At 48.4% G+C, this 20,386-nt stretch overlaps 2 protein-coding genes across 2 annotated transcripts; one reads left to right on the top strand and one right to left on the bottom strand.

The window, feature by feature from the left end:
• Window positions 1–776: 776 nt before the first annotated feature.
• CCDC87 (coiled-coil domain containing 87) lies at window positions 777–3,467 on the bottom strand. The gene has a single exon (XM_043969518.1). It carries the CDS (start codon window positions 3,465–3,467, stop codon window positions 777–779), a length of 2,691 nt encoding a protein of 896 aa, XP_043825453.1.
• A 311-nt stretch (window positions 3,468–3,778) lies between these two features.
• CCS (copper chaperone for superoxide dismutase) lies at window positions 3,779–14,624 on the top strand. Its single transcript, XM_043969650.1, has 8 exons — window positions 3,779–4,122; window positions 4,446–4,518; window positions 12,323–12,460; window positions 12,718–12,895; window positions 13,677–13,737; window positions 14,007–14,084; window positions 14,160–14,263; window positions 14,365–14,624. The coding sequence occupies exons 1-8, from the start codon at window positions 4,027–4,029 to the stop codon at window positions 14,516–14,518; spliced, it is 882 nt and encodes a 293-aa protein (XP_043825585.1). The 5' UTR covers window positions 3,779–4,026; the 3' UTR covers window positions 14,519–14,624.
• Window positions 14,625–20,386: the final 5,762 nt, after the last annotated feature.

The raw sequence follows: 20,386 nt of genomic DNA, 5'->3' as shown, positions 1-20,386 counted from the left end.
AGACTTCAGTGTCTTTGAGGACAAAGGTCAGGCTGGCCAAGTGTGTTGTTACCCTTTCCATCCATCCCTTCCTCAGCTACCCATGCTCCCCCTAAGTCCCACTGGTAACCAGGACAATGCATAGGTTCTCTTTCTCCAGACTCTTCTCTATCAAAACCCACTCCCTGCAGGGGTTCTAGATGCTACCTTGTATCTTTGGGCTTCATTGAAGGGGATGAGAAAGAAATGCAGCTCTAGTGGTGGTGTTCAGCTGTCAGCAGCAGTCTGGAGGTGTGGGAGTGGGGTGGGGCACTGCCTTCTGCAACTGCTGATTAAGCTAGACCTGAGAGACCTTTTTTTTTTTTTTAATCTCTTCATCATCGACTAGACTCAAAGCAAGGATCCCTCAGAATTGGGGTAGGTTGAGTTGCTAAAGAGGTCTCTTCTCTTTTGTTTTACCTGGCAAATCCCATTTCAACAAACCCTAAGGTTCAGACCCAATTATTTTGATGCACCAGAATTTGGCTATATTGATTGAGCAGGACTTGAAATTAGCCAGCCAACTTGGAGCCGGAAGAGCCTTTTGTCAAACATCAGTTTTTACCCTAAAGCTACACTATCTGTTATAACAAAATACAAACTCAACTAAGATCTCCTTAATTAGAAGTCATGTTTTTCTACCCCTCCCCATGGCCACCCTCACCCCTGGTCCTGGGGGCCTGTCATTTTTAGATATTCTATCAGCAGGCTGACCCATTTTGGGGACAAGGAGTGGAGAAGGGGGTGATGTTTGCTGTTTAGACATTTCTGGGAGAGGAAATGAGGCCATTTTCTGAGTTTCCTGTGTTTTTGGAGTTAAGGGAAGGCAGTCGTGAGCCCTTCTGGGCACGGGCCAGCTTCTTGGCCCGCCGTTCCTGCTGCAACCAGTACAACATCTCCACTTTGTCCCTCTTCATCTTCTCCAGATAGCACCGCCCCTTGTATGTCACCGAGTCCCCAAAGGCGATCTGGATGTCCCGAAGGAGCCTGGTCAGCAAGGCTTCCACTCTACTGATCTTAGCATATAAGTTGCTGCGGATCTGGGACTCTTCTGTCCAGCGCCAGAGGTCATAATCGACCTTCAGGAAGAAGCGGTTGGGGTCCGAGGCTTCTTGCTCAAATCGCTCCAGCTGTGCCAACAAGAGCTCCCGCTCCTGGATGGGCTGCAAGGCCTTCTCCCAGGCACTCACCAGGGCGGGGAGCTGCCCCACCCGGGCATTGGTGCTGTACTTGATAGCCATGTCTAGCCGATCTTTGTCTGGCACCTGCAGAGCTGCCCAGATCCTCTCAAGTCGTCTCTGCAGCCGCTTCACTCTTCTCTGGTCCCCTAGGGATTTGCTCCCTTCAGCTCCCAGGCCATCTTCTAGGACAGAGTTGGCATCCCAGATACCTGGCACAAACTCCCCGGCCTCTTCCTCCTGTGCCAGTGGAGGCAGGGGTGGAAGCTCCAGTATTTCTTTGGAGATGGTGAGAGCCTGCACAGGTTCATCTTCTGGGTACATGTGGAAGATCACGTGAAGGAAGTCGCACTCCTGAGTGGCCAGGTACAAGAAGTAGTCATCTGGGGTCAGCGTGGCTCTCCACCAGCGCATCCAGGAAGCCTTACTTTTGACCCACTGCTTAGGAGGCTGGGGGGTGGGGGGTGGGGGAGATGGATCCAAGGTTAAGGAATGCATTCTGTGCTTTCCTATGCCATCGAGGACAGGGTTGATGATTCGCATCGTGGGATCTCTGTTCAGCAAGGCCGAGGCCATAAGGCTTGACCAGTCCTTTTCCGATGCAGGCTCCACCAGGGGCCCCCTGTCAAAGAGCAGATAGTCTGCAGAGACTCGACTCAGAAGCTCCTTGTAGATCTCCTGGATGCTGGCCCCAGCAAAGAGTAAGGTGTCCAGATCTTCTACGATCTTGCTGTCCAACTCACCAGACAGGTGGTTATAGAGAACGCTTTTCTCCTTCACAAAGAAGCTGTCATGGAAGGCCCGCTCTGAGACTCGGACAGCTGCTGCCTGCATCACGATCTGGTCCTTCAGCTTCAGGGCCACGGTAACAGGCTGTGGATGCACAGTAGCTGCCAGGGTGGGCTTGTGGTCCCACTTTCCGGAGGCTTCTTCTTCTTGGAGAGTCCTCAGAGTTCTCTGCAGCTCTTCCACTCGAAAGTTGCCCTTGGGGCCCCGAGTCAGGGCTCCGAGGAGAGGGGGCAGGGCTGAGCTTTGCTGGGGCTTCTTGGACAGCTCCACTTCGAAGGTTTTCATCATGTGCTTGAGGTCCTCCGAAGCTGTGCCCACGAAGGCCTCTGTTCTGGTTTCCCAGCCGAGGATCAGTGGCGTCAAAGTTCGAGGGGGAGGTGAACGGATGCCCAGTTCATTTGAAAGCTTCCAACCTTCTCTCAGGCTGGGCAAAGAGCGGCACTTCCGGGGGTTATGGAGCTGCAGGAAGGTCCCCAACTCCAGATCTGCCTCCAAGCTCAAAACCCCCGGAGGGTGAGCCTTAACTGCAGCGCCGCTCTCAGGCGCCTTGGGGAACTTGGGGGGTAGGGTGGGTAGCCAGCGCAGGTACTTCTTCTGGTCCAGGTCCGGGATGGACCGCAGCCCCTTTAACCGGTCCAGACAAGGCTTGCCTAGGAAGTCCGCCGGCCGGCTCAAGTGAATCAAGTAACTCATGTTCAGGGCTGAGCACGGGATCTGAGAGAATCCCGTGCTGTGCGGCCAGGGCAGAGGACAGAGCTTGGAGGCCTGGAAGGTGCCAATGGTTTGCTGTGGAATGAGGGCCTGCTTGCGGAAATCGTCCGGCTTGATGGCCCCTGTGCCCTTCTTCAGGAAGGAGCGGAGACCCTTCAGGTCTTTGAAGTCGGAGACCAGGCGGCGGTAGACCAGGGGGCTGGTGAGGAAGCGGGTGCAGTCGGTGGCCAGGCAGGCAGACAGGCGAGTGAGCGTGGCGGGCTCGGTGAGCACGGACTCGGGCACCGACAGGGTGATCAGCAAGTGCAGGTAGCGCAGGAAGAGCTGCTCCGAAGACAGCACCACGTGAGTCTCCACGCGCTGGCGCAGTTTCTGCTGGTCCCGCGGGTTGAGGCCTGGCTCGGGCTCCGGCATCTGCCAGCCATACTGCAGCTCCGACAGGATGACCTCGGCCAGCCGCTGCCGGCCCTCGGGGGGCACTTCGGGCGCGTGGCCCAAGCGTGACAGCCGCTCCGACACCAGCATGCACAGCGAGCCCGGAGACAGCTGCTCCATGAAGTAGGAGTCCCGGCCCACTCGGGAACCTCTCTCCAACTGCGGAGACGTGGGCAGCGGCTCGGGGGTCGCCGGGATCCGTACCCCCTCGCCTGGGAACAGCGACAACGGCCGCAGGAGCCGATGGTACAACTTCTGGAGCTCCGGGTCCGCCGTCCGGTCCGACGGTGGCCGCTGCCGCTTCCTTCGCCCCGGCCTATTCTTCCTGCGCTCCATCGCTCCGGTCGCTGCTGGATGCCCGAGCACCTGCCACCCGCAATCTCAGAGCCCTGAGGCAAGGACTCCCCGACACAGCCTGACACCCAGCACCTCGGCAGCTTCATCAGGCGCCTCCAGACGCCAGGACGCGTCGCTATGGCGACAGACACCAGAAAAGGAAGGGGCAGAACCGCTGGGCTCTCGAGCCTGGCCAATGGTCTCATGCGGTCTGGAGGACGTCCTAGAGGGCTGAACCTATGAGCCGGGAGGCGGAGAACGTAAGGTCTCGTGAGACCGCCCCCTCTGGACTCTTCTGACTGGTGAGTGGTCCGGAGGAGGAAGGGGGCGGAGTCTATGAGTCGGAACGGCAACAAGACGGACTCGAGGTCTCGTGACTCCGCCTCTTGTGCCTATCTGTCTGGTGAGTGGCTAACCAGAGTCCTAAGGCGGAGAGAGGGCGGAGTCCAAGACCGCCCGTGGACTCGTAAAAAGGGGAGCCAAAGGTCTCGTGGCCCCGCCCCTAACACTCGACTTCTGGCGTCATTGGTAGAGTCGTACTAGCTTCGGGGGGTTGAAGATGGCTTCTGCTGTGGCTGCGGCGGCGGCGGCGGCGGCGGCGGGGGCGGCTCCGACTGCGCCTGCGCCAGTCGGAAACAGCAAGACAGCGTGCACGGTGAGAGGAGCAAGTGGAGCTCGGAAGGGAGGGCGGACGGGCAGGCCGCGTTGGCTGGGGTGCTCGGAGGGAGCACTTGTGGAGGAAGGGCAGACTTGAGGAGCTATGGATGGGGCGTCGAGTCACGTAGGGCTGGGAAGCCCCGCCCCCTATTTGGTAGCCACACCCCCTCGCTTCCGTTCCCCCCCCCCATCTGCACAGCCCTGCCCTCTGATCAGCATAACTCGCCCGCCCCTTCACTCGCATCACCTTCATCGGCATAGCTCCACCCCCTCATCAGCATAGCCCCGCCTTCTGTCAGACTACCTCTGTCTGTCCGGCAGCTGGAGTTCGCTGTGCAACTGAGCTGCCAGAGCTGCGTGGACTCCGTGCAGACATCCCTACGTGGCGTGACAGGTAAGAGAGCAAGGCCCTAGTTAGGAGGCCGAGGATTTGGGTTCGAATTCCCTCCCTCCCTCCCTTCTGCTTTCGCTGAGCCCTGTTTCCCTATCTGTAAAACTGGGGAGTTGTAGCCTGGGTGGCCTCTGGGGCAGCTTCGAGGTCAAGGGCTGTGGTCTTAGGGTCTCTTTTTCCTGGAGGCTCCTTCATGTTATGGGGGAAATAGGTGGGGCTTTGGGGTAGGGGTAGGAGTTTTTAGGAATTACTCTTTTTTTTTTTTTTTTAGTGAGGCAGTTGGGGTTAAGTGACTTGCCCAGGGTCACACAGCTAGTAAGTGTTAAGTGTCTGAGGTTGGATTTGAACTCAGGTACTCCTGACTCCAGGGCCGGTGCTCTATCCACTGCTCCTCCTAGCTGCCCCCAAGGAATTACTCTTTAAAGAATTACACCCTCTTGCACACAAATCCAATTAGAATAAAATAATGGTTTATTTAGGGGCTGGGGAAGGGAAACCAAGAGAGAAATCCTTGGACTTCTCATGGGGAGAAGGCATGGCACATAGTCATGGCTCTGAGATACCTATCTCCTCGAGCAGGAAACAGGCAGATACTTTTATAGAGGACTGATGGGGGTGACCATCTGATTGTGGAAAGTTCCCTTATTGGGGGAGGACCATCCCCCACCTGTGGTGGCTGGGGGAAGTTGGGTGAGGGGCAGCTCTGTATCTCTCAAGCTATCTTTCTCCCCCTCACTCCACAAAGGCAGCAGCCACACCTAATCTTATCTCCCTGAGGGGTGGGGGAGACTGGTTAGGTGTGTGTGTTCTTCGGTTTAGTTTCTCAAGGAGAAGGTTCTTTTATTTACCCCAGAGAACTTCTGGGTATGCTAGGTGTTATGGGGAAATTAGTGGGGGTTTGGGTTGGGGTTCTTAGGAATTCCTCTTTAAGGAATTACACCCGGTTAACCTGGAAATTAAGGAAACAATCAATATAGGAGAAAATGTCTTTAATGGAGCAAAGGAACTATAGCTCGTGGTATCACTAAGCTTGGAAGCTAGGAATACCCAAAGATGGGAACAGAGGACAGGGTTTTTATGGGGTAACAGAACAAAAAGGGAACCAAAGATGGCTCCGGAGCGCCATATAGCTGTTTAATGTAAATGAACCTTTGACAAAAGAAATAATTGCACTCCTCCTAAGTTAAGTATAGGTGTTACTCACTCTGAATAGAAACTATTTAATGTAGGTGGAATCTTTTTACATAATAACAAAGTCCCTGGAGTCAGGAGGGGAGCTTTGGGAGGGGACAAGTAGTTTGGGGGAAGGTCCATAAGTCCATCGAGAATCTGGAAATGACAAAGACAGGCAGCCCCAGGCAATTCATTTGTCTGAGAGAGAGGGGACTGGGTGGGGAATGAGTTCTCAGTAAATTTTGTAGTTCTCATTCCCTACTCTTGGTCAAGAGGAATTCTGGAATTCATCAATGACCAAAAATAGTGTTGGGGCGTGAAACAGGATTCTCAGGCTATGTCCAGACATCTTGGGACTAAGTAGTCTACACAGATGTCTTGCTTCTTTTTCCTGGTCAGGCGAAGCTTGGTGTCGTTGGTAGTGTGTCTGGCCATCCATTCAGGGGTCAGAATCTTCTTCAGATGTGATAAGTGGATCCAGCTGTTAATTCTTTCAGCCAAGGGGATCTTTCTCCAATAGATCCAATCTCCAGGTTCCAACTGTAGGTTGGACTGAATTAAGGTTGAGCCTCTAGAAGATGACTGAGAGACAAGATGATTAAGGTGATGAAGAGTTTGGGTGAGTCCTTTACAATAGGACAGAAGGGAGGCCTTAATGGAAAGGGGGGCATAGGACACCCAGAGATGATTTCAAAAGGTGAAAGAGAATGTTTACCAAAAGGGGTAAAGGAGTTTCCTTGGTAAGTTTTATTGGCTTGCTTACATTATATTTAAGACACATTGTAGATAAATGTCATATGCAGATCATGTCAATTTTACCACCAATATTTGCAGCCTATACTAAGCAGTTTGTCAGGACTTCAGTAACATTAAAGCGTGAAGGTATTCCATCATAGCTCAATGGAAAGAGGGAGGATTGGGTACCCATTTGACCCATACCATTACATCCTCTGGACCTGGCCCCAAGTTAATATTGACCCCAGCAAAGCTTGCTGTAGTCCAAAGGACCATGTCCAATCCCATCCAAGACACGCTAAGACTAGAAGGGTGTAAAAAAAAGGATAAAACTCTGGGCTCTGGTATGGGTCAGATGGGTGCAGGTCAGCAAGGGCATTAACCGAGGCATGGGGAGAATCTTCATGGGAGTGTCCTGGCGTTTTAACAATCACTGCTGCTAGCAAGAAACGGGAGTCAAGCAATCTCTTAGATATGTAGGACTGGCAGAGGACATCAGGAACCCTTTATATTACCTGCTATCCATGTAAACGTTTACTTGCTTTCCTTTGCCAATTCACAAGCCTGAGTCAGGGCTTCCAATTCAGCCTGTTGTGCTGAAGAGCCAAAGGAAGGGGTCAATGACCTCTTCTGTGTAGGTGATAAGCATACCCAGCATCATTTGAGACAGGAACCATCAATGTATCAGGAATAATCTGGATTTTCTGTCTCGGTTTTGGATAGTAGAGAGATCAGAGACTGTTGGCTAATATCAGATGTCCTAAAAACTTACAACCTGAGAACAAGATATTTTATGGCATGGGGTGAGAAAAATGGAGTCAGCTTTTGAAAATTGGAGATCCAGGGAGCAAAGGGGTAACTCATCCACATACTGGAGAGGGTGGAGCCTCTAGGAAACTTAATGTCAGCAAGGTCTGCTTTTAAATTTTGTGAAAAGTAGGGATTCTCAGAAGCAGAACAGCCCAAGTGTACTCCCCAAATTTAAAAAGAACCTGACTAACCTTGATTTTGAGGTTCATAAAACCTGGATTTAAACTAACATTGGTAATAAAATCAAGCTAGTCTCTGCGTCTCTGTGTAAATTACCTTTCTGACAATTCTACTTTGAGTGGCAAAGAGGATGGTTAACATAGTGCTAGATAAAGGACTCAGCTAGAAAAGGGACACACATACACATATAGAACATTTTAACACAAATAGCATTTTACAAGGACAGACACAAACAATAATGGTAAATATTCTTAAGATAATTTAGCATGTACAAATTGAGTTCTCTATCCTCAAAGACCTATTCATTTGAGCCAGATCAATTGGGTTTTTTTAGTGAGGCAATTGGGGTTAAGTGACTTGCCCAAGGTCACACAGCTATTAAGTGTGTGTTAAGTGTCTGAGGCCGGATTTGAACTCAGGTACTCCTGACTCCAGGGCTGGTGCTCTATCCACTGAGCCACCTACCTGCCCCAGATCAATTGGTTTTGTGTGTGTGTGTGTGTGTGTGTGTGTGTGTGTGTGTGTGTTTTCTGCAAAATTAGACCTTTTTCTGAGGGACAAAATGTCCTATCGAGAATCCTATTTAGCTCCCTTTTTTTTTTTTTTTAAAGGAAGGAGGGTTCAGATTCAGATTCTTGCTTAATTGATTCAAAATGCCATTGAAAAAGGAAAAAAGAAGAAAAAAAAAGCAAAGTCCCACTCAGGGCCTTTAGCTGGCAGAATCAAGACCGAACGGTGGCTAGCTGGGCACGGAGTTTTCAAATCCAGGACAGAGCCCCCATATGTTAACCTGGAAATTAAGGAAACAATCAATATAGGAGAAAATAAGGTCTATAGCTCATGGTATCGCCAAGCTTGGAAGCTAGGAATACCCAAAGATGGGAACAGAAGACTGGGTTTTTATGGGGTAACTGAACAAAAAGGGAACCAAAGATTGCTCCAGGCGTTACTGACTGAATAGAAACTACTTAATGTAGGCGGACCCTTTTTAGTACGGGGAGTTAGGTGGAGAACATTGGGAGGGGGTGAGTTGCTTAGGGGAAGGTCCATCTAGAGTCTGGAAAAGACTGTCAGCCCCAGGCAACGCATTTGTCTGGGAAAGAGGGGACTGGGTGGGGAATCAATTCTCAGTAAATTTTGCAGTGCTCAACAGTTAATGGAAGTTTTTCTGGCATATTAGGGAAACCTCCAGTTTTCATAATTTTAAAATGTGTTCCTTTTTTCCCCAGAATCAAACATTCATTATACCTGGATAGGGAGTATCCCAGAGGGAGAACTTAAACCCAGATTTTGAGATCACTTTGTGAATTCACAGTAGTGCTGCATTTCTTTCTTTTTTTGGTGGTGGGGTGAGGCAATTGGGGTTAAGTGACTTGCCCAGGGTCACACAGCTAGTAAGTGAAAAGTGTCTGAGGCCGAATTTGAACTCAGGGCTGGTGCTCTATCCACAGAGCCACCTAGTTGCCCCTAGTACTGCATTTCTAAGCAAACAGTTTCAAGTATTTGACATTCTTTTAACAGTTGCATCTATGACAATTTATAGCCCCAAAGAATACTCTATAATTATCAAATATCCACATTACAGATTGATAAACTGAAGTAACTTGCTTTAAGATCATGCAATTAACAAATTTCCAGATCCAAATTTTTAAACAGTTTATCTTAATGCAAATCTCAGAATAAACCACTACTTTAAACCCCACATATCTTATTAAAAGACATTTCACTTACAATAGGACGAATAAATTCAGTTGTAACTGGAACTATTCCCAAATAGTAAAATTGTCATGGGGTGAAGAGCACCCCAGAAGTTCTCTGGGGCCCATCAAGGAACCTTCTCCTTGAGAAACTAAACCCGAGGACTGATAACGCCTAGAGAGATAAGGGGAACCCAATCTAGACTGAGCTAGCTTCGGATTCCTACCCTTCATTCTGGTCTCCCTTACCCTGGGGAGATAAATTTGGGTGTGGCTGCGGCCTTTGTGTTCTGAAGAGGGATTCGAAGCCACCCCTCACCCAATTCCCCCAGCTACCACCAGTGGGGGAGGGCCTGCCACAGCCACACAGCTAGTTATTGGTGTGAGCCTCATTTCCAGCCTAGAGTCCTATCAGCCGAACCAGGGCACCCCCCAGTCACAAAGAGACACCAGCCTCCTAGGCTTGTCCTCATACTGTAGGTGACCAGGTCAGGAAGATGGAAAGATCAGGCACCTGCCCCTCCAAGAGGGCTTCCCCATAACACCTGGAAAGGAGGAGGAGCCCCCAAGCCATTGCCCTTAGCTCTGCTCCTGCTCTGCACTTCCCCCTCCCCAGAATTGTGCAGGCTCAGGAAGCTCCTGGAGGAGATGGGCCTGTGTGGCCCCTTGGCTCCCTGGGCTGACCTCAGCACCATTCCCCTCATTCCATGGCTCCCACCCCCTTCCTCTGGTCCAGGCAGGTCACACCAGAATCACTCTAACCCTGATGTCCAGATGTGGTCACTAGATGTTGGGTAGGAGGCTGCTGGTCTGGATGCTGGCACAGTCCTGGTGGTTCTAGATCCAGATACATGACTGGCCCCCCAGAGTCGTCAGCAGTAGTTGGATGCCAGTTTGAAAAGGAGTGGGCCCTGGCCTCCATGTGACATGGGATCCGTTGGACATTTCTTTTTTCTTTTTCTTTTTTTAGTGAGGCAATTGGGGTTAAGTGACTTGCCCAGGGTCACACAGCTAGGAAGTGTTAAGTGTCTGAGGCCGGATTTGAACTCAGGTCCTCCTGACTCCAGGGCCGGTGCTCTATCCACTGCCACCTAGCTGCCCCTGTTGGACATTTCTTATAAAAGCTCAGCAAGTGTACGATGACCTAGGATGTGAGCTGACCTGCTTAGATACTCTGGGAGTATGGAGCTGAATCTAAGCGGAGGTGTGCTAAGCCTCATACTTGGCCTCCAAAAAACAAAATACCCAGATTCAAGACTTGGCAATGTAGTGAGTTGGTCATCTGTCTGAAAAGCCTGATTTTGACGGCTGTGTAGCCTAATGGGGAGAGAGAGTTCTGAAGGCCTGGGTTTTAATTCTGGCTCTGAAACTTCATTTTTTAAAACACATTTTTAAATTGTTTTTGCTATTCTGGACTTGACAGAGACTTATCAATATGAGCATTTCCTTCTACAAGAATAGAAAGAGGATTGCATAGGAATCGCAGAATCTTCTTATGCACAGCTGCTTGTGCTTATTTAAGTTTAAACTTAAAGCAAAGTCGCATTAGTTCCAAAGCCTTCCCACTTGTCTGTTTTCCTTTCCCTTCTGTTCTCTTGCATTTAAAAGAGCTTCATTAGGCCCTTATTATTCTTTTTAGAAAATTTTCTGATGGCTCACACTACATCCTCACTACTACCTTCTTCCAGAAAAGGTTTTTAACCCCTTAGTAGTCAGTCACCACTCAGTACAATTAAGTCAACAGTCCCAGGCATTGGGGCACCCTCTGGGTGTCAGGAGGTGCCCCCTGGAAGGCCAGTTGGCCATTGCATTGATCAACATTCTCCAGTCATCCTAGGTGGTCCTCTCAGGGTGATCAGGGTGACCTGGGGCAGGGCCTGCGTCCGCACTTCCCTCACAGGGTTTGTCACAAGCGCCGAGTGAAGGGACATCAGGAAGGCACTTATGCATGGCTCACTCAGCGCAGGTCAGTCCTGTGGTGTGATGGAGAGGCCGTAGCCTCCTGTCAGAATGCATCCAGGCTGCCCACTGTCCCACCCGTGGATAAGCTGTCCAGAGGAGGGCCCAGGAAGTGGAGAGAGGCCTTAAGCCCCTGAGGGTTGGCAGAGGAGATGGGAAAGCAGAGGCTGGAAAAGGGACCCGAAGAGCCAAGGGTTTGAAGGGCTGCTCAAGGAAGGAGAAAGGGCCTTGCTCTGCTGGACATCTTCCTCTCCACCAAAGCGGAGGCCGTGTCTGCCTCTCCCCCCCACTCATGGCTCCAGCTTCTGCCCCCTTGAGTCAGGCAGAACATGGCCGACCCTTCCTGGGTGTTCCAGCCCCTCAGATCCTTGCAGCCCACTCACAAATCCAAAGAGTCAGCTGGCCCAGAGTGGCAGGCGCTGCCCCCCATCCAGCGGAGGCCCCGCCTCTTGTCAGCTGGCACCCAGCCCTGTGGCCTTATGCCACCTCACATCCCATGTCTATGCCAAGGTCAGAGACACTGCGACTTGCCCAGGGTGGTGAGTGGCTGAATTGGCCTTTGAAGCTGGGTCTCCTGCCCCCTTCCCCCCATTTGTATTGAGCTACCCTTCTGAAGGTGGGGGCTCAGGCGCTCAGATGGTTCTCTCTCCTCCCATCCTCCTTCCTTTAGAGCCAAGGGCTCTTCACCGTCTTTGTTTCCAGGCCTTGGGCAGTCTGGCTGGAGAAGCCAGTGTATCCCTTCTCAGAATCCTGAAGGAGATGCTAAATTTCAGGTAGAGGTCAGTGAAAAGGAAAGTGTAGGGTTTGGCTTGGCTTTTCCCTGTGCACCTCCCTGAAACCTGTCCTCGGTCTGCCTTAGCAGGAGCCGGGGGAACAGGCAGGAACATGGCCATCTGTTACCTGGGAGGGAAGGTGAGGCCAAAGGAGGGCACGCTCCTGACCCAGGGGCCCATGGAGGGTTGCTGGCTGCGTGGAGCATGCAGGGACACAGGTCTGGGCTCAGCGTGTTCTCTGCTGCCCCACAGGGTGGCCTCTTGCTGGCACGAAGGCAGGCTCATTGCTGGCTCTTCCTCCTTCCTCCTCCTCCTCCTTTGTTCTTTTTTGGGGGGAAGGCAAATGGGGTTAAGTGACTTGCCTAGGGTCACACAGCTGATAAGTGTTAAGTGTCTGAGGTCAGATTTGAACTCGAGTCCTCCTGACTCCAGGGCCGGTGCTCTATCCACTGCACTGCCCCATCTCCTTTGTTCTTGCAGGTATCCAGGACATGGAGGTGCACCTGGAAAATCAGAGCGTCCTCGTGACCACCACCTTGCCCAGCCAGGAAGTGCAGGGTCTTCTGGAGAGCACAGGGTGCCAGGCGGTGCTCAAGGGAATGGGCAGCAACATGCATCGTGAGAACACCAAGGGACTTGTGGCGGGTAGAGGGAGACAGTTTGGAGGCAGAGGAGAGGAAGGCTCTGGAGGGAGGATGTGGGGCCTGATGGAAGCTGGGGACTAGGCTGGGGAGAGCTTTCAGAGCCAGATTCTTGGCTTCTGGGATGGGAGAAGTCTTTGGGTGCTGGGGGCTCTGCGGGCTGGGAGTGGGGAGGCCTCGGGCTGTCCTTCCTGCTAGGGAAAAGGAGGGAAGCTCACCGTCACACTCTTCCAGAAAACCTGGGAGCAGCAGTGGCCATGATTGGGCAGCCTGGGTCCGTGCAGGGAGTCGTGCGCTTCTTGCAAGTGTCCCCCAAACACTGCCTCATCGAGGGTACCATCGATGGCCTGGAGCCTGGGCTGCATGGCCTCCACGTCCATGAGTATGGGGACTTGACCCAGAACTGTGCCAGGTGGGTAGGAACAGATGGTGGCCCCTGGAGGTGACGTCCTGGCAGCCTCGAGTCCCCCCAGGGCGTCCCTGCCCTTGTTCTCAGGCTCTCAGATGCCTCCGGTAGCCAGTAGACCCTGGAAGGAGAGCAGGACACATAACCCCCAAACTCTGTCACTCCCTTAAGGAACTGCATTGGCTCCCCCTTGCTGCTCAGATGGCCTACAGGCTCCGCTAGCGTTTTAGGTCCAGCCTCCCCTTCCAAACTGGTCGCCACTCCCACCAGGCAGCTTACCCGTGGGCTCTCCACATGGACACTCCAGACAGCCTGTCCACCCTGCCTGAAATGCCTTTGCCCCTGGGGGCCTCCTCAGAGACCCCTCCTCATTCCCCCTGTGGTTCATGTCCTGCCTCTCCATCCAATAACTTTGTGTTTATTTGTACATGTCCTCAGTTTACCTATCTGTGAATATGCTGCATCTGTTTAGTAGATTGAAAGCTCTTTGAGGGCAGGGCCTGGCACACCCTAGTGCTTGAGACCTCAGAAACCCACCCCTAAGGCTTTGTGGTCCCGGCTGGAGGGTAGTCCCTTTGAACCCAGCAGAAGGTACAGATGATGGGGGAGGGGACAAAGGAACAGAGCTGCCCCCAAGGCTCTGGGATGGCTGGGTGGGGCCAGGTCCATCCACCAGCCATTTCTTCAGCCTCGTGCCAGGGGCACAGAACCCAGAAGTAGCTGGGGTGGGACATCCCTCACCTGCTGGGCTCCTTTTCCATGCCCATGAAATGCTTTTGGGTTGTAGCTGTGGAGACCACTTCAACCCTGATGGAATGCCCCATGGCGGCCCCAAGGACACCCACCGGGTAAGCACTGGCACCAGAAAGGGATCATGTGAGGCTGGCTACCGGGCTGGACGGACCCAACTCCTCCTTCAGCACTTGAGGAAACTGGTCCAGGGCAGTGGCCGCTGTGCCTGGGCTGGGGCTGCCTGGAGCCCGGGCATGATGATAGCGGGAGGGAGGGAAGGGAGAGTCTTCCAAGGCGCCTTCTAGCTCCTCCTGCCCCTGCTGCTCTGGTGGAAAGGCAGGAGGGGGGGGCAGGGAGGCCTCTTGAGCTGTTTTGCTCCTCCTAGCACCTGGGAGATCTGGGGAACGTCTATGCTAATGTCGACGGGAGAGCATCCTTCAGGATAGAGGATGAACAACTCAAGGTGAGGGGCTGAGGCCGCTGACCCTGGGCAGGGACCTTTTGTCCAGGCTGGGCCTAAGAGCTGCCTCCTCTGCAGGTGTGGGACATCATTGGTCGCAGCCTGGTCATTGATGCAGGTGAAGATGACCTGGGTCAAGGAGGACACCCGCTTTCCAAGGTCACTGGAAACTCTGGAGAGAGGTAAGGAAGCCTCACCTCTTGTAGCACTCTTGGTCTGGAGCCTTTGGGTGTGGGAAGTGCCTCTTCCCGCCGTAGACCAACTGTCATCCTGTCTCCTGTAGGCTAGCCTGCGGCATCATTGCCCGCTCTGCCGGCCTCTTCCAGAACCCCAAGCAGATCTGCTCCTGCGATGGCCTCACCATCTGGGAAGAGCGGGGACGGCCCCTCGCTGGTGAGGGGCGGAAGAAGCCTGCACAAACCCCTGCTCACCTTTGACCCGAGACTCTCTAATCAAGTCCAATGGAAACACCCCCCCCCCCCCCCCCCCCCCCCCCCCCCCCGTGGGACCAGCCATCCAAGGTGACCTCCCGTGTCTGCTCCAGTGATGCACAGATGCACACACTCGGGAGTGGCTTCTTGTCTGTCTCTTTCTCTTCAAATTAAAGCTTATTTTCCTATCAGACTTTATGCTTGTCTTTGTTCTTCACCACATCCGCTTATCCAGCTTTTCCTGTTTCCTGATAGACACAAGGTCAATTTAATTTGCATCATAGCTTTTGTTTGTAAAATGACTTCATTTCCAAATCAATCCCTTCTCCTTTCCCTAGCCCAGGAGTCATGAACAGTGTCTCTCACCCAAAGGAGGGAGCCTCTAGTTTTTCAAAACAAAACAAAATGGACCTCAGTTCTCACGAACTTCCCTCCTGCGGCTCCTCACAAGAGACGGTCTTTCCAGGACCAAGGGCTCTCTGTCCACCATTCACAAGGGACTTCATCCTCACCGGGACTTCTAATTCCTCCATCCCTCAATACTGGCTTCTCTCTAGCCCAACTAGCCCTTAGTGACAGTTCCAGACATTCTCCCTTCTCAGGCCTCCACAGCACCTTGTTCTTACTCAGCTGAGGCCCTCCCTTAGTAGGGATACACTGGAGGCCACTGACCCCAGGAGCCCTCTGACAAAAATATTTACAGAGCACCTTTTTGTGGTAGCAAAAACCCTGGATAAAACCTTGATGCCCATCCACTGGGGGATGGAATGGAAGGTGACAGAGTTGTAAGAAACAACACAGATGACTCCAGGGAAGCATGTAAGGGCAGAGAGGGCTTGATGGAGAATGAGGTTAGCCAGCCAATGCAGAGGAAGAACCACTACCACAAAGCAACCGAATGTTGCACTAGGTATGGTGAGGTGCAGCTCTAGTCCCTGGTTGCTGCAAGGGTGACACTACTGGATCACCGGATTGGGGACTTGCGAGCTTCAGTAGGGCTAAAAGCTGGCCTCTGTGTGTGGCACCAATATGGCTAGTCCTTGGGAGCAGGAGGTGGGGGAGGAATGGAGTTTTCACCCAGTTGTCTAATGGGGGGAGAATGAAACCAAGCTGCCCAAAGAGGGGCAACCCAGCCCAGGGAAGGGAGGGAGGGAAGAACAAAGGAAGGAAGGAAAGGCAGGAAGAAGGGAGGGAAAGAGGGAAAGGGAGGAAGAAAAATAAAAAGAAGAGGGAGGGATGAAGGAAAGGAGGATGGAAGGAAGGAGTTGTAAAATTATCCTAAAGAAGAGATTTGAGAAGATACCTCCCCCCAATCCTTTGCAGAGACAATGGAGGGGACACAGATGGGGAGTATTGCATATTATGTCAGATCTATAAAATGCATTACTTTTTTACCTTTTTACTCTTTTAGTTTTGCTTGCTTTTTTTTTTCTTTAAAGACCTACATGAACTGAAGCAGAGTGAAATGTACTGTATACAAAATAACAGCAATAGTGTAAGATGATCTGCTGGGAAGCACCTGGTTATTTTCAGCAAGGCAATGATCCAATATAACTCTGAAGGACATGAAAATGGCAATCCATCTACAGAAAAAGAACCGATGGTATCTGAAAATAGATTGAAACACATTTTTTTTTGTACAATTCCTTAATCTGAAGTTTTGTCTGTTTTCTCTCACAACCTAGCTAATGTGGGGATGTTTTCCATGTCTACTCATGTATAACTTACATTGAATTGCTTGAGTTCTTGGGGGTGGGAAGGAAGAGGAGGAAGAGAAGTTGGAACACAAAGTTTTAAGAACTTGATGTCGGGGCAGCTAGGTTGTGCAGTGGATAGAGCACCAGGCCTGGAGTCAGGAGGACCTGAGTTCAAATCCAGCCTCAGACACTTAACACTTACTAGCTGTGTGACCCTGGGCAAGTCACTTAACCCCAATTGCCAATGGGCCACTCCAACTATCTGTGGTTGCTTTTCTGGTCCTTCAATAAAGTCTGATGTCACTTCTCTGTTTTATCATTGATGATATTGTTAACTGCCTTCTTTTTTAAAATTCAATTTTATTTGTATTTTCAGTTCCAACTCTCTTCCTCCCCTACCCATTGAGAAGGCAAGAATTACAATATCCATTACATGTATGAAGTCATGCAAAACATTTCTGCATTAGCCATGTGCTGTTTTTTGGGGGTGGGGGGGACAAGAAAAAGTAAGAAAGAGAAAAAAGTATGCTTCGATATGAGTCCATCGGTTCTCTGTGTTCTTCATGAGTCCTTTGGAATTTTGGTGGGTCACTGTGTTACTAAGAGTTACAGAGTTACTAAGTCTTTTGCAATTGATTATCTTTATGGTACAGCTGTTGAAATTATTTTCCTGGTTCTGCTCACCTCACTCTGCATCAGTTCACCTAAGCCTTGCCAGGTTTTCCTGAAACCACTCCATCATTTCTTATAGCACAGTAGTATTCCATCATGTTCATGTATCATAACCTGTCCAGCTATTCCCCTGATTGATGGATATCCCTTCAATTTCCAATTCTTTGCCACCACACAAAAAGAGCTGCTCTAAATATTTTTGATTTTGTATGAATCCTTTTCCTTTTCCTTTGATCTCTTTGGTGTCCAGAAGTGGTAGTGGTATGGCTGTGTCAAAGGGATGCATAATGTTCTAGTTTTGGGGGAATAGTTCCAAATTGCTCTCTAGAGTAGTTACACCAGTTTACAGAAAGCATGTGTCTATGAATCTCATATACAATCTATATTTGTTTATATCTTATATTTTCACATCACCTCCAGTCATTTTCCATTTCTGTCATCTTAGCCAATCTGATGGGTGTGAGGTAGTACCTTGGAGTTGTTTTAATTTTAATTTCTCTAATTATTGATTTAAAGTATTGTTTAATATAATTATTGATACCTTTGATTTCTTCTGAAAAAAATCCCTGTTCCTATTCCTTGACCATTTATCTATTAGGATGGCTGTTATTGTCATAAATTTGGCTCAGTTCTCTATATATTTGAGAAATGAGACCTTATCAGAGAAACTTGCTGCAAAAATTTTTCAAGTTTCCTGCTTTTCTTCTAATTTTAGCTGCATAAGTTTTGTTTCTATAAAAAATGACAAAAAAGGGAAAAATAAATGGATGTAAAGGAATATTATTGTGCCATAAGAAATTATAAAATGGAAAGTTTCAGAGGAAACTGGGAAGCTTTCTATGAGTGAAAATAGAGTGAATCAAACAAAATAAAGAAGGCTACAATTAACTTTGGAGATGTATGTATGTATGTACATGAGTGTATGTGAATGTCTCTATATATGTATATGCACACACATAGACACGTATACATAGATATCTTTATAAATATACATACATATATGTTAGACCATACTATGCTTATTTCCATCTGTCATGTTTCTCTGAAGGTGGATAATATCTTCCTTCATAAGTCCAAGTCTTTTGATATTTTTCTAGACCAACCAGCTCGTCATTTCCTACACCGAAGCAATCTTCCAACCCAGTCACATCCTATCTGAGCTATTGTCTATGAAAGTTTTTCCCCTAATTTTCTGCATTCCTTCTATTGTTGGATGGATAGGTTTTATTTATACTAGAAAATTTTAATTTAAAATAATCAAAATTATCAATTTTACACTTCAATAATGCTCCCACCTTATAATATAGTTTAAGGTCTGATACTACTGAGTCTGGTTCCTTTGCATCTTTTTTTCCCTGGTTTCTTCAAAGTTTCTGACCTTTTGTTTTTCCAAATGAACTTTCTTATTTTTCCTAATTTAGTAACATAAATTTTAATAATTTAATTGGGATGACATTAGATAAATAGATTAGTGAAGTAAAATTGTCAGTTCAAAAATTACATTGGTTTTACCTGCCCATGAAAAATAATACTTCAATTATTTAGATCTGACTTTATTTGTATAAAAAGAATTTTATGTTTATGTTCATATAGTTCCTCTGTATGTTTTGGCAGGTATACGCTCAGATATTTTATACTGTCTAGTTATTTTAAATTATCTAAGACAATCTTGAAAGATATTGTTGACGCATAGTGGTTTCCCTATTTTTCTCCTTTGATTAAATTTTTTTTAATTTTAGAATTATTAGAATTTATTTAGAATTGTATTTTTCCCCAATTACATGTCAAAACAATTTTAATGTCCATTTAAAAAACTGTTCTCCAAATTCTCTTCCTCCCTCCCCACCATCCCCTTTAAGAATGCCAGCAATTCAATATAAATTATACATGTATAGTCATGCAACAAATTTCCATATTAGGTTGTGAAAGAAAACAGATGAAAAAAACAACCTCAAGAAAAATAAACTTTAAAAAATTGTGCTTCAATTTGTATTCAGATGCTATCAGTTCTTTTTTGTGTGTGTGCAGGCAACAGGGGTTAAGTGACTTGCCCAGGGTCACACAGCTAGTAAGTGTCAAGTGTCCAAGGTCAGATTTGAACTCAGGTCCTCTTGAATCCAAGGCCGATGCTTCATCCACTGCGCCACCTAGCTGCCCCCTGAATTCAAATTTTTAATCTGCTCTCAGTTTCCATTTTATGGGTAAATTCATCCCATTCACATTCTAGGCTATAATTACTTGTTATAAATTTTCCTCTATATTTTTCCTTACTATCTTCATTCTATTCCGTAACCTGCCCACTCCTACTGGAGTCCTTTATTCTCTCCCCCCACCCCTTTTGCTTTTCCCTCTTATTTCCTTCTGAATTTAGAAGATTTTTATACCCTTTTATATATGTGCATATGTATATGTGTATATACCCTTTTCAACCCATTCCCAAACCACCTTTCCCTTACTAGGTTCTTCTGTATCAATTTTTCCTTTTATGTCTTATTTGTATGAGATAATTACTCCTTTTTATCTTTCCCTACACCATTTTTTTATAATGACCCCATCATATTCATCTTAGCCCCAGCCTTTCTTTCAAACTACCCAAATAGTAATGACAATCATAAAAGAATTAATAATATCTTCACAGAAGCAGCAAACAATTTGACCTAATTGAGTCCATTATAATTGATCTTTAATCTTTACCTTATATTTTTCCTGGATGTTATATGTCAAATTTTCCCTTAAGTTGTGCTGTTTTTGTCACAAATACCAGAAAGTTTTTCAGTTCATTAAATGTCCATTCCCCACCCCACCCCCTTTCAGGATTATGCTTAACTTTGCTGGTAAATTACCTTTGGTCATAACCCCAGATCTTTTGCTCTACGAAAAGTAGTATTCTAAAACCTGTGGTCCTTCAAAGTAGTAGCTGCTAGGTCTTATGTAATCCTTAGCTCCATGATATTTAAATAATTTTTTCTTGTTGCTTCTTGTATTCCAGTGCTGAACCTGGGAGTTTTGAAACTTGGCTATAATATTCCTCTCAGTTTTCCTCCTAGGATCTCTTTCAGGTGTTGATCTGTAGATTTATTTTTCTATTTCTGCTTTGCTTTCTTGTTCTAGAACTTCAGGGCAATTTTCCTTGATAATTTCTTGTAATATGGTATCAAGAGGGGCAGCTAGATGGCGCAGTGGATAAAGCACCAGCCCTGGATTCAGGAATACCTGAGTTCAAATCCGGCCTCAGACACTTAACACTTAGCTGTGTGACCCTGGGCAAGTCACTTAACCCCAATTGCCTCACCAAAAAAAAAAAAATATATGGTATCAAGATTCTTTTTTATCATAATTTTCAGGTAGTCTGACTATTCTTGTATTATTTCTCCAGATCAGTTGTTTTTCTGATGTGATATTTCACATTCTCTTCAATTTTTTCATTCTTTTTAGCTTGTTTTGTTATTCTTATCTTAGAATGTCATTAGCTTCCCTTTGCCCAATTATAGTTTTCAAGGAATTA

Source organism: Dromiciops gliroides, chromosome 6 (assembly GCF_019393635.1).
Source record: "Dromiciops gliroides isolate mDroGli1 chromosome 6, mDroGli1.pri, whole genome shotgun sequence".
Classification (NCBI taxonomy): domain Eukaryota; kingdom Metazoa; phylum Chordata; class Mammalia; order Microbiotheria; family Microbiotheriidae; genus Dromiciops; species Dromiciops gliroides.
The sequence above is the reverse complement of the archived record's forward strand: the minus strand, read 5'-3'. Positions and strand labels throughout refer to the sequence as shown.